At 43.0% G+C, this 12,410-nt stretch overlaps 1 protein-coding gene across 1 annotated transcript in view; it reads right to left on the bottom strand.

Moving 5' to 3' along the window:
- Positions 1–12,410, bottom strand: part of CAPN8 (calpain 8) — a 121,966-nt gene that overhangs the window by 7,821 nt on the left and 101,735 nt on the right. Inside the window, exons 14-17 of the mRNA XM_007936956.1 lie at positions 9,987–10,055; positions 6,715–6,772; positions 3,804–3,868; positions 417–485 (exon numbers count right to left, since the gene is read on the bottom strand). Coding sequence (XP_007935147.1) covers positions 417–485; positions 3,804–3,868; positions 6,715–6,772; positions 9,987–10,055 — 261 coding nt within the window. The remainder of the gene's footprint in view (positions 1–416; positions 486–3,803; positions 3,869–6,714; positions 6,773–9,986; positions 10,056–12,410) is intronic.

Raw genomic sequence — 12,410 nt, forward strand, 5'->3', positions numbered from 1 at the left:
AGACAAAGTATATGTGAACTGCTGTATGGAAAGTGAATTTGCTCTGTAAATCTTCACCCAAATCACAATTAAAAAAAAAGAAAAAGAAAAAGAAGAAGAGACTGCATTGTGTCTTCACAAGAAGAATGTAGAGCAAAGATAAGAATATAGGGTGAGGGCTAGTGCTGCCTTCTTCTGCCCTACAAATGGTGGGGCTTTCAGTGCAGGAACTGACACGTGCATCTTTCTGATTGTCTCTTGTCAATCTTTAACCATATGTCCAGGTTTTGTGGCAGTTTTGAACATGATTAAGGATCTAGTCAGATTAGGATCTGAAATAGACTAGGAATGAGTGTCAAGGAGAGGTAAGGGTCCAGACATAGAACAGAAGAGAGGAGCTAGAGCCTAAAAGATGCCCAGCAGGAAAGAATACTTACCAGATATTTCTGAATCTTCAACCAGAGTGTCTTGAACTCCACCAGTCCCAAGGTGCCTGTCTCATTGCTCTGGGCATGTTAAAGACCAACTTCTTAATATGTAGACCAATGTTTTCATGTGTAGTCCAAATTCTACATATTTAATGGATGTCCTTCTCTCATGATTCTGCATAGTGAGGCTTAAGGCCTTCGTGAGCTATCCATGTCTGCAATAAGCAGGGCAGTGTGTGATGGTTGGAAACATATCAAGTAAGGATTAAAAAATCAAACACTAACTAAGGCATTCCTTTTGGGCCAGGCACAGAGTGAGGAATAGAGGGCAAGACATAAGCCTACTGATCTCAGAGAAATTTCATGCATTAGCCCATAACACTCTAATCATCCTGGGTTATGGAGAAGGTTGAACTACAAAAAAAAAAGACTGCTGTCATTAATCCCAACTCATGGTGGCCACATGAATTACGGAGTAGAACTGCTCTATAGGGTATTCTTGCCTGTAACTTACAGAAGCAGATTACCAGGACTTTCATCCACAGTGCTGCTGTATAGTTTTGAGCCACCAACCTTTATGTTAGTAGTCAAACATAAATTGTTGCACCATCCAACACTTTCAGATTTAAATTCCTGTGATTGATAATTCAAATAATTAAAATTGGTTGGAATGCTAAAATGTTATCAGGAAAGTCATCAGGAGGCATGGTATTGGGATTCTCAGGCACAACCATCTACATGTGCTTGTCAGAGAGCTCTGAGGTTCTCAACAAAGATTCTTGCATTTGGATGCTAACCAAAAGTTTGGTGGTTCAAACCCATGAGCTTCTCTGTGGGACAAAGATAAGGTAGTTGGTTTCCTAAAGATCTACAGCTTTGGAAACCCTATAGGACAATTCTACTCTGTCCTAAAGGGTTGCTATGAGTCAGAATTGACTGAAAGGCAGTGAGTTTGTTTTTTGTGGTTTGCAACACAGCCCAGAAGCACATCTGGCTCATAGGCTGCTGCACAACCAAAACAGGCAAGGGGTATGTAGAATTCTCCATTCCTAACTTACATTCATTCAGCAAATATTTATTAAGCCCTGTGCTAGAGATTTGGTTTTTAACTATCCCCACCCTCACCAAGTTAAGTCTGTTTGAAACTGTACCCTTTTATCACCAATCACAACAAATATTGACCAGTTATAGCACTGATGTTAAAATTCTGAAACAGACTATCGTTCCTTTCCCCTTCAACTAGCCAAACAAAAAGGCATGTTTACACCCACTACTGTGAACCTCACCCCTTAGAAAAGTCTATAAGGGGCACTGAGTACTGAATGCACGACAGCCTTCAAACACTCACTAATAATTTAGCCAACATATCTCAGAATCAGTGTATTCAAAGGGAGCTAATGCTTGCAAAGAACTTTGTAGAGCTAGGCCCTTTGAATACTGTATTTCATTTCATCCTCACAACAACCATATGAGCTAGGTATTGTGATCTCCATTTTCCAGGAGAAGAGACAGATCCAGAGTATTTAGTAACTTCCCTAAGGTTACTCATCTAATAAGTGGTAGAACTAGAATTGAACCACCATCTGTTCTAAAGCCCTTTACCCAAACACCAACCAAACCAAACTCACTGCCATTGGGTCAATTCTGACTCATAGCAGTCCTATAGGACAGAGTTCTACAGAGTAGAACTGCCTCACAGGGTTTTCAAGTCTATAATCTTTACAAAAGCAGACTGCTACATCTATTCCCCACAGAGTGGCTGGTAGGCTCAAACCCACCCAAACTTTCCAATTAGCTAGCATTTTAACCACTGCACCACCAGGGATCTTTCCCTGGTCTTCAATTCCAGACGCACATTGGAATTTCCTGCAAAGACCTGGGTCTCTAGTTCAGAATCACTGCCCACACTATCTAAACGGTGGAACTAAACACTCCTCAAGAACATTCCAAGAGAGTTTCAGTCCTCGTGGAGCTGTGAGGGAAGATGATACCATTGGAAATAGTGAGTAGGTCACACAAGACAATACTCAGATCTAAATTGAAGCCAACAGGTAAGGCTTGATGAAAATGATTCAGAAATCAAGGAAGTATTTGTAGCAAGGTGAGTCAATACTTAACAAACCAAACTTACTGCCATGGTGTCGATTCCAACTCACAGTGACCTTTACTGGGTTTCCAGGGTTATAGATCTTTACGGAATCAGATAGCCTCACCTTTCTTCTGCAGCGGCTGGTGGATTTGAACCACCAACCTTTTGTTTAGCTACCCAGTGCTTTAGCCACAGCTCCACCAGAGCTCCCTTTTTACATGACAAACCCATGCAAATGAAAATGATTCTTCCTGGACTAAGGTTAGTTAAGGAATCTGGCAGAAACCGTCATCACAGCTCAGCATGAATGAAGACCAAGAACTGAGGAGAACCTTGTAAAGTTCCAATTTTAAAGGAAATTGTCTTCATGATAAGCACTATGGGGAAGGGTCATCTGGGCCCAGACTAAGCAAGGTTGAAGGAAGTGATGTTTGACCATTCACCACTGGTGCCTTCATTTTAACTGTTCCCCACACCTGGAATAGGAGCTCTGGTAGCGTAGTGCCTAAGGCACTTGACTGCTAACCCGAAGCCTGGCAGTTCAAACCCATCAGCCACTCCCCAGAAAGAAGGTTGGGCAATCTACTTTCGTAGTGATACTGCCTCTGAGACCCAAGGAGGGGTCACCAGGAGTGGGTTCTGACTCAACCGCACATAACAACAACACCTGAATGCCCTAACCTTCTCCACTCCTCCTTCAGCTCCTCGACATTCAACAATACACAATGAGGGTTACATTAGATCAGAGAGAGAGCAATCAGGCTTTACCGTACGTGATAATTCCAAATTATTGGTAGTAGCTATCTGAAGACTATGTCAAGATTCTGAGACAAAGTCCAAATAGTGATAGGGAGGGCAGAGAAGGATTGAGGAGGGGAGGTTAGAGAGTGAAGGGTGGAAGTAGAGTCCAGGAAAAGCAACACCACCATGACAAACTAAAAGAGAGTGGGGGGAGGAGGGACACAAAGGCCACACAGTTGCTATCTGTAAATTAAATGATTTTAAACAATTCCCTCAAATATTGCACACCACAGTTTCTTCAATGGTAAAAGGTAGATAATCTCAAGCTTATTAAGGGGCATACATGAGATTTTAGATAGATAATCTATAATGTTATATACAGTATGTACCATATATAATATGTATAAACATATAGCCATTTAAAAGCTCCCAGTATGATACCTGACATATGCTCAATAAATGCGCATTCCCTTCTTGTCCTTTCTATAATCTACTCTTCTCTTCCTTCTTGCTGAAGAAGGCTGAGGAATCATTAAAAACAGGAAAAAGTTACATTGAAAGGATACATCCAAAAGGCTGATCATTTCTCTGCAAGTGTTGATGCTGAATCCATCAAATTTTATGTCTCCTCCTAAATATTGAAATAGAAAAAGTGGTGGGAATCCGGATAATGGAAATAATGTCCATGGTATGAGACCAGCAAAGATCCCAGCAAAGATTCAGCTATGGAGCTGAATATGGTCTCCTACTAAATGGAGAGAGCCCTGTGGTGAGTTCATTGGCAGATGCCCCCAAGACCTCCCAGACCCTGGGAGCAGTGGAGTGGTTACCACCTCTGGCATTGGGGACCCATGGTTAACTCTTTTTTCTTTTTCTTTTTTCTTGTATTGTGATTTGGGTGAAGATTTACAGAGCAAATTCACTTTCCATACAGCAGTTCACATATACTTTGTCTCATGTCATTGACCAGTTTACCACAATGCAACAGCTCCCCTCCCACTTCCTCCCCATAGCCATGGTTGACTCTTGGCTTTGCTACTCATGGGATATTGGCAAATTAATACCCCTGACCTTTAGTTTCCTCTTCCAGCAAATGGGAATACTACTACTTGTACCAAAGATGGGTTGGGGATTAAATGAGATAATGTAGGTGAAGTTCTTAGTACAGAGTTAGGGATTAAATTTTTATTAGCTAGGTATTGTTCTAAGCATCTACTCCTCAAAATTCCCCTGCACTGGATACTATCATTATCCTTATTTTATAGATAAGGGAACTGAGGCACCAAGAAATTAAGTAACTTGCTCTACTTCACAAAACCAGTAGGGGGCAGAGCTGGGATTTAAACACAGGCCATCTGACTCCATCCAAACCAAAAAACCAAACTCACTGCTGTCAAGTTGGACCCGACTGATACCGACCCTTCCTTGGGTTTCCGAGGTGGTATCACTACAGAAGTAGATTGCCCAGCCTTCCTTCCAAGGAGTGGCTGGTGGGTTTGAACCACCAGCCTTCTGTTTAGCAGTCAAATGCCTTGGGCACTACGCTACCATAGACTGCTTTTAACTACATGTTGCTGTTGTTGTTAGTTGCTATGGAATAGGCTCTGACTCATGACAACACCATGCATGACAACGAAATGCTGCCCCAGTCTTATGCCATTTTCATTGCTGTGGTTGCTGTATTTTGAGTACCTTCTAGCCCAGGACTCATCTTCTATATCAGATCCACAGAATTTTAACTGGCTAATTTTTGGGAGTAGATCATCAGGTCTTTCTTCCTATTCTTTCTTAGTCTGGAAGTGCCACTGAAACCTGTCTACCATGAGTCACCCCACTGGTCTTTGAAATACTAGTACCATATGTTTCAGCATCACAGCAACACACAAACCACCACAATATGACAAACTGACATACGACCTCTTAAATGGCAGCTTTTATTAGTACTTGCTAAATTACCAAGTGTTGCCTATATGACCATGAGCCCAGAACTAGATGGTACTTGGCTACGACTGTCAACCACTCAGAGGGAGATCAGTGCAGAGGATCCTGGATAGAGTGGGAGAACATTGTGGAACAAACTCAAAATCATAAAAAAAAAGACCAGGTTTTCTGGTCTGATAAAACCTGGTGAGACCCCTGAGACTATGGCCCCTAGCTACCCTTCAGGTCTGGAATTAAACTCAATCTTGTTGGTTCCAGCCAAACAATAAGACAGGAATATGGGGTGAACATTTACATCAAGTAGATACACTACACGGAGCAATCAATCATGGGAGAACAGAAGGGGAGTGTTTGCACAGGAAGACAGCTCTTGGGGCAGTAGTGCAGGGAAGGGAAGGACACAGGGTAGAGGTAACTATGGGGAGGAAGTGTGAAGAGAGCTGTTGCGTTTTCCCCACCATTGCAGTCAAAGTCATGAATAAAATGCATATGAACTGCTATAAGGAAAATGAATTTGCTCTATACACTTTCACTCGAATCACAATAAAAATCTTAAAAAAAATAAAATGAAAAATAAATGACCGAGCATCTCTCAGGAGCTCCAGCCATCCATATCCTCTGTCTTCATCTTCCTCACACGTGGGAGGCAAAGACTCTGCAGCCCTCTCTTCCTGCTCCATGGGCAACTCCTTCTTTGCCAAGAAGAAGGTAGGAGCAAGAGCTGGAGCAGAGAGTGGGAAGGGCAGTCTTGAGCCAGTGTTTGGACCCTGAGCCCTGAGAAGCTGCTCCACTCCATCCCCAAGAGGGGTCCCACTTGGCCATTTGCTGAGAGCTGTTTCCTGCATTTTTATACTAGGTCCTGCTGTAGTGGATGAACTGGAGCCCATCACTTAGCTAGGTGGCACACAGCCTGACCTGTCCCTGGACCAGAAGGGAAACCAGCTCCGTGACAGCTTAGAGGGGGCTGGGCTCAGACAGGGAAGAATAAACCTTTCCTCCTGGGTGGAGTTTAACCCTCTGACAGCCCCCAAGGTTTGCTAAAGTCTGAAGATGAGCCCGAGGGAACTAAGCACAATGTAGGATAGAGTCAGAATCATCCCCTCCACACTCCTTTCCCTGAAGACGCGTGACAAAATAAGACCGTTAATCTAATCTGCACGTCATTTTTCTATAGTACCAAAGTTATTCATTTTATGAAAATATTTCACAAAATATTTATCAAAATATTTCATAAGTCACCCTCAGCCCTGCTTTTTCCTCCCAGGACTCAGCATGTTTTGTTTGACAACACAGAGGCCCATTCCTATGGGTCTCAATTCCAGGCTGGCCTGTCAGCATCACCCTTTGCTGCCCTGGCCCAGCACCTCCTCCTCTCCAGCTTCCCCTGAATCTCAGCTCTGCTCTTGCCATTCCAAGATCCCTTTTCCCCATGTAAGGTGCTTTTGTCCCTTTGACTCTGGGCAAAGCCTGCCTCTATTCTGACCCCAGCATCTCTCAGGTTACAGATTTTCTGAAAGGCCTTAAGGGGGAACTTACGTTTGGAAAACACCCCATCCAGAACAGTCTTGAGCTCACTGGCACTGATCTCTGAGTCCTAGAAAGAGGAACTAGATAGAAGTCATGTCAATTCCTGACAAGCATTTCAAGACATCAAATTAATGTGGAGCTTCTGTAGTCAGAAACCAGATCCATGGACATTGTGACTGTAATAAAACATAGTGTTTTATCTTTAATAACTCAGATTTCCCTTTCCTCTGGGGTCCCTGACACTCTGGCTGGAGGCCCATGTTGATGGCATGAGCACCATATCCACTGCAGCTGAAGACTGCCACACCAGAGCCTTGATCCCCTACACGGCACTTGCTTAAATAGAGAACAAAATTGGGCAAGTCATAATAATAGGAGCTAACACTTATGTAGGAGCTCTGGTGGCATAGTTCCTAAGGCATTTGACTGCTAACCAGAAGGCTGGCGGTACAAACCCACTAGCCACTCCTCGGAAAGAAGACTGCACAATCTACTTCCGTAGTGATACCATCTCGGAAAACCAAGGTGGGGTTGCTATGAGTCAGATTTGACTCGATGGCAGTGAGTTTGGATTGGTTTTGGTTTAGCACTAATGTACCACCCATCCTATATGAATGACCCTTAAATCCTCAAAGCAACTCAACATCCATTTTAGGGTTAATGACACCGTGATTTTGTAAACTACTAAGCCCCATGAACATACTAAAACCACACCAAATCCATGCTGTCAAGTTGATGCCAACTCACAGTAAGCCTATAGGATAGAGTAGAACTGTCCATAGAGATTTCAATGCTGTAAATCTTTTTGGAAGCAGAGTGTCACATCTTTCCCCTACAGAGCAGCTGGTAGGTTCTAACTGCAGTCATTAAAAAAATAAAGTAAAATATAAATGGTTTGGTTAGCACCTGAGCACTTTTAACTACTGCACCACCAAAACCAAAAAAAAAACAAACTCACTGCCATCGAGTTAGACCTGACTCATAGCAACCCCTCCTTGAGTTTCCAAGGTGGTATCACTATGGAAGTAGATTGCCCAATCTTCCTTCCAAGGAGTGGCTGGTGGGTTTGAACCACCAGCCTTCTGGCAGGGAAAATATAATTGATCATTTTTCACATGTGTTCAAATGGCTTAGGATTCACAGCTACCAAGTGACAGAGGTGGGATTCTCACCTTAAGATGATCTTACCCCAAAAGCACCAGTCTTCCCCACTGTACCACATTTCTGTCTCTGGGAATTGCTATTTCATGCAGTAGCCTACTTAACTAGGAGCAGAGATTTAGGGGAATAGAATTCCCCATGTTTATTTGGGGTGAATACTGAGACAGAGGGAAGATATATCCCGTAACTCAGATGGAGGACTGACCTTAGGTAGGATGAAGAACAAGGTACAGAGAAGGGGCACCAGCCCAAATATGGCTTCCAATGTTGACTCCACCCCCTTACTTGCTATATGACCTTAGCAAAGTTACTTCCCCTCTTGAAGTGTGATTTTACCATTTATATCCAGGGCTGTCCCACTCCTCCCCATGTTCATGAGTTCATCCTCATCCTCCACAAGCCACAGAAGACAAAAACCATTTGCTGTTGAGTCCATCCTGACTCACGGCAACCCACATACATCAGAGTAGAATGGAGTTCCACAAGGTTTTCAATGGGTGATTTTTCAGAAGTAGATCTCCAGGCCTTTCCTCCAAGATGCCTCTAGGTGGACTTGAACCTCCAACCTTTTAGTTAGTAGCCAAGTTTGTTAACCATTTGTTCCACCCAGAGATTCCTGGGATGGCAGCTGACTTCATTCAGCCACAGAGTAGTCAGCCTCTATAGACCTGAGAAAGTCCCTGGTGTTCCAAATGGTTTGTGCTCGATTCCTAATAAAGTTGGCAGTTCAAACCCACCCAGTGGGGCTACAGAAGAAAGTTCTGGTGATCTGCTTCCATAAAGATTACAGCCAAGAAAATCCTATGGAGCAGTTCTACTCTGTAACATATGGGGTCACCATGAGTTGGAATTGACTCGAAAGCAAAGGGTTTGTTTTTTAAAATAAATATATATATAACTTGGAAAAGCTACCTAGCCAAGAAAGAACATGGCCCCATTAGCCTGCCAGGAAAGATGGGATGTTGGAGAGTCTGTGTTCAAACCTTGGCCCTGTCCCTCCTTCTCCTGCCTGTGCCAGTCACTTCACTCACAGGGATGGGAGAGTGACAGATACTGCCACACACAGCAGTAGAGAAAAGAAAGGTAAGTTACAAGAGGAACTATACAAATTTTTTTTAAAAAAAAATGTTCTTGATGTTCTTAGGAAAATATAGCCTCTTGGCAGCTAAGGCAAACAGGTTTTGTTAGTGAAAAACTAGTCGGATCATCCACCTAAAATACAAATTGGCTCCTTTTTGCAAGGGTTTCTTCAATGGTTCTGCAAAGGAACTGTACTCCCAGATCCTCCTTCCTGCAGAAAATTCTGATATATTTCCTTATTCCATTCTCTAGTCTAGAAATTCACCCAGAGCTTCCCTGGGGGTGGCAAGCCTTGTTTCTCCCCTTCCAAGGCCCATTGGCACAACTTATTACCCACAGAAGAGCAATACATTTACTGTCTTTATGGGACTGGTTGTGACGCCTCTGGTCCCAGGGCCACTCTAACTTGCTTCATGGCCTCCACGGGACTAGAATCACAATGAGCTTATGCTGCAGGGAGAGGAGGAAAGGAGCAGTGGGCTCTGGTGGCTGCTTTCCCCAGCTTGGTGATCCCCCTGAGTTGTGCTGGGGGTCTAGCCAAGCTTGAATTTAGAAGTAGAGAGCTATTGGTCTCCCCTGGGGCAGGAGAGTGAGCTGGACTATAGCTCTGAACATCAATTCCAGGTCCGGTTAACTGAGCCACTTCCCAGCCCAGCAGGCAATCCCTCCCACCTCTGAAGGTATTGATCTGGAGAGGTTTTGCTGCCCTGGCTGTTTAGGTAGAGGCCCTGAGCTGACAGGGCCAATTTACAAACAGAGAACCTTCTGGCAGGACCTGTAGATTCGGATTTCCTGTTTTCTCAAGAGTCAGACAATGTGGCAAGAAGAGGGACCCAGGACTAGATTATTCTCCCCTAATTGTGCAGGAAAGGCCCTCGGTAGTGAAGACAGGATGCAGTAACAGACAGAGTCTGAAGTCACTGAGATCTGCAGCCTCACTCATTTCACTCACGGGTACTTACAGAAAGAAAGACCGAAGGACCTATGCACTCTGACCATCTGTCTGCCCACCTGGGAATGTATGTTTGCCCACCACTCACCTGCCCTGACAGCTTCTCAAACAGGCTCTTGAACTGGTTGTCTTCTTGCTCCACCTCACTGGGGTGTGGCTAAAATGAAGGACAATTGCAAAGTTAAAAGGGGAATCATTAAGGAGGTTGAAAGACTGAGATTTAACTTTCATTCATTCATCCACTAATATCTATACAGCACCCACCAGGCGCCAGGCATTGGGCTGAGAGGAGGGACATGAAGGAAAGAAAGACAGACATATATAAGGTCGTTCCCCTGGGAAGTTTAAGTCCATCAGGGAAGCAGTACTGGCTTCCTCTCCCATTTATGTGAGGAAATGATTCCCAACAATCCTCAGCTTTGGGGACTCAGGTGAATTACCTGCAGAGAAAGGCAGAAAAACTTACTGCAGGGCATCTTGACCTGGGTATTTGAACTCCAGAAATGACATGAAAATTTTTTCATGTTTTTACAGTGTTTATACGTATTGTCTTAGCCTTTCATCAGATGCTCAAAGAGCAGCGTGGCAAAAAGTAATTAAGAGCACAGCCTAGAAGAAATAGCACAATGAGGAGACAGAAGACCAGAGCTCAAGGACCAGACTGAACACTTACTAGATACTGTTTCAGGGCTCTGAGCATTTAGTTCTTCAACCCAAAACATAAATTACCAAGGCCTGTTTCACAAGGTCATTTTGAGAATCAAATGAGAGCTGATGTGTGTCAAAGTCCTTTGGAAATTATCAACCAGTATGTGAATGATTCTGTCCAAAGACTCTGATGTGACAATAAGCTCCATCCAAAATAAAATGATGCCCCCCAAAAAACTTTACCACTAGACATAATGGGGGAGCTCTGGTAGCATAGTGGCTAAGACACTTGCCTGCTAACCAGACGGCTGGCGGTTCAAACCCACCAGCCACTCCTCAGAAGGAAGGTTGGGCAATCCTACTTCCGTAGTGATACTGCCTCGGAAACCCAAGGAGGAGTCGCTATGAGTCGGGTTTGACTCGACGGCACATAACAACAACAACAGACATAATGGGAGAAATTATATGTGTCCCAGATATCTCAAATGGGTTCCAGAGAGCCAGGTCAATATCTTCTAAAATGGTCACTCAGAAAAGTACAAAACATCCAATATGGCCTTACTATTGACTATCTACTAATAAGAGTAGCAATAGTAGTAATAACACTTAAATTATTGCATAGTTAATATCTGTCAGATACTTTACATGCATTACTTCATTGAATACTCACAACCACCCTATGAAGTTGGTCGCATTACTACCCACATGCCCCAGGTGGAGAAACTGACATTTCAAATGTGATATAATAGGCTGAGATCATACAGCTAGTAAACGGTAGAGCCAGGCTTCAAATCCTACCTTCTTCTACTGTGATAATGAGAACAGATACTCTCTGAATCCTACTTCTACACTCAACCTGTCAGACAGAGACTCTGTTTCCTCATCTGTAACATGAGGATATTGTGCTTACTGTATTTGTTTACCTCAAAGATGAGCATATCCCAAAATAAATCTAAATTTTCAGGAGAAAAATGATAACCACTTCTCATCACACATATATAACTTTCAAGTAGTTTTTTAAGAAAAAAAAATTTCTTCAAGTAATATATTCTGCAATTTAGTGAGAAGTTCATAAATTCTGGGCATGGAGTAATATATTATTCCTATGGTGGGAAAAAAAATGCTTAACATTACATAGCAGAGAAGAAAAGAAAACGTATATGGATATTAACAAATACTGGGGTTAAGCATACAGCTGCTAACCATAAGTTTGGCAGTTCAAACCCACCCAGCTGCTCCATGGGAGAAAGACCTGGCTATTGGTTTCCATAAAGATTACAGCCTAGAAAACTTTGTGGGTTTTCTACTCTGTCACTTGAGGTCTCTTTGAATCACAGTTGGTGACACTCAACAACAACAACAACAAATTCTGGTACACAGCAGACACTCCACCATAATGGAGTATCATCAGAGACAGGGCAATTTTTGGATACCAGGGAGTGAGGGAAAATGCAGTTACACGACAGTAAATACCATATACATCACCATTTGTTCATTTACTCCTTCATTCAAATATATATATATATATATATATATATATATATATATATATTTACTGAACACCTGGCACATATTGGAAATTGTTTTGTCTGTGCTTGAAATACAATGGAAAACAAGAGATTGCCAAGGAAATTATTACTGTGGAGTAATCTATTGTTCTGAGAAAATGTATGTGAAATGCTTTGTAAATAGTAAGGCAGTGTTCTGGTTATCTAGTGCCGCTCTAACAGGAATATACCACAAATGGGATGCCCTTAATAAACAGGAGTTTATTCTTACAATTTGGAGGCTTTATGTCCAAGTTCAAAGTGCCAGGCACTAGGAGCTGGGTGAAAGCCCCTCAACCTTGGGGTCCAGCTCTGCC

The sequence above is a fragment of the Orycteropus afer genome, unplaced genomic scaffold (assembly GCF_000298275.1).
Source record: "Orycteropus afer afer isolate SDZICR_OR568_19922 unplaced genomic scaffold, OryAfe1.0 scaffold00039, whole genome shotgun sequence".
NCBI lineage: Eukaryota > Metazoa > Chordata > Mammalia > Tubulidentata > Orycteropodidae > Orycteropus > Orycteropus afer.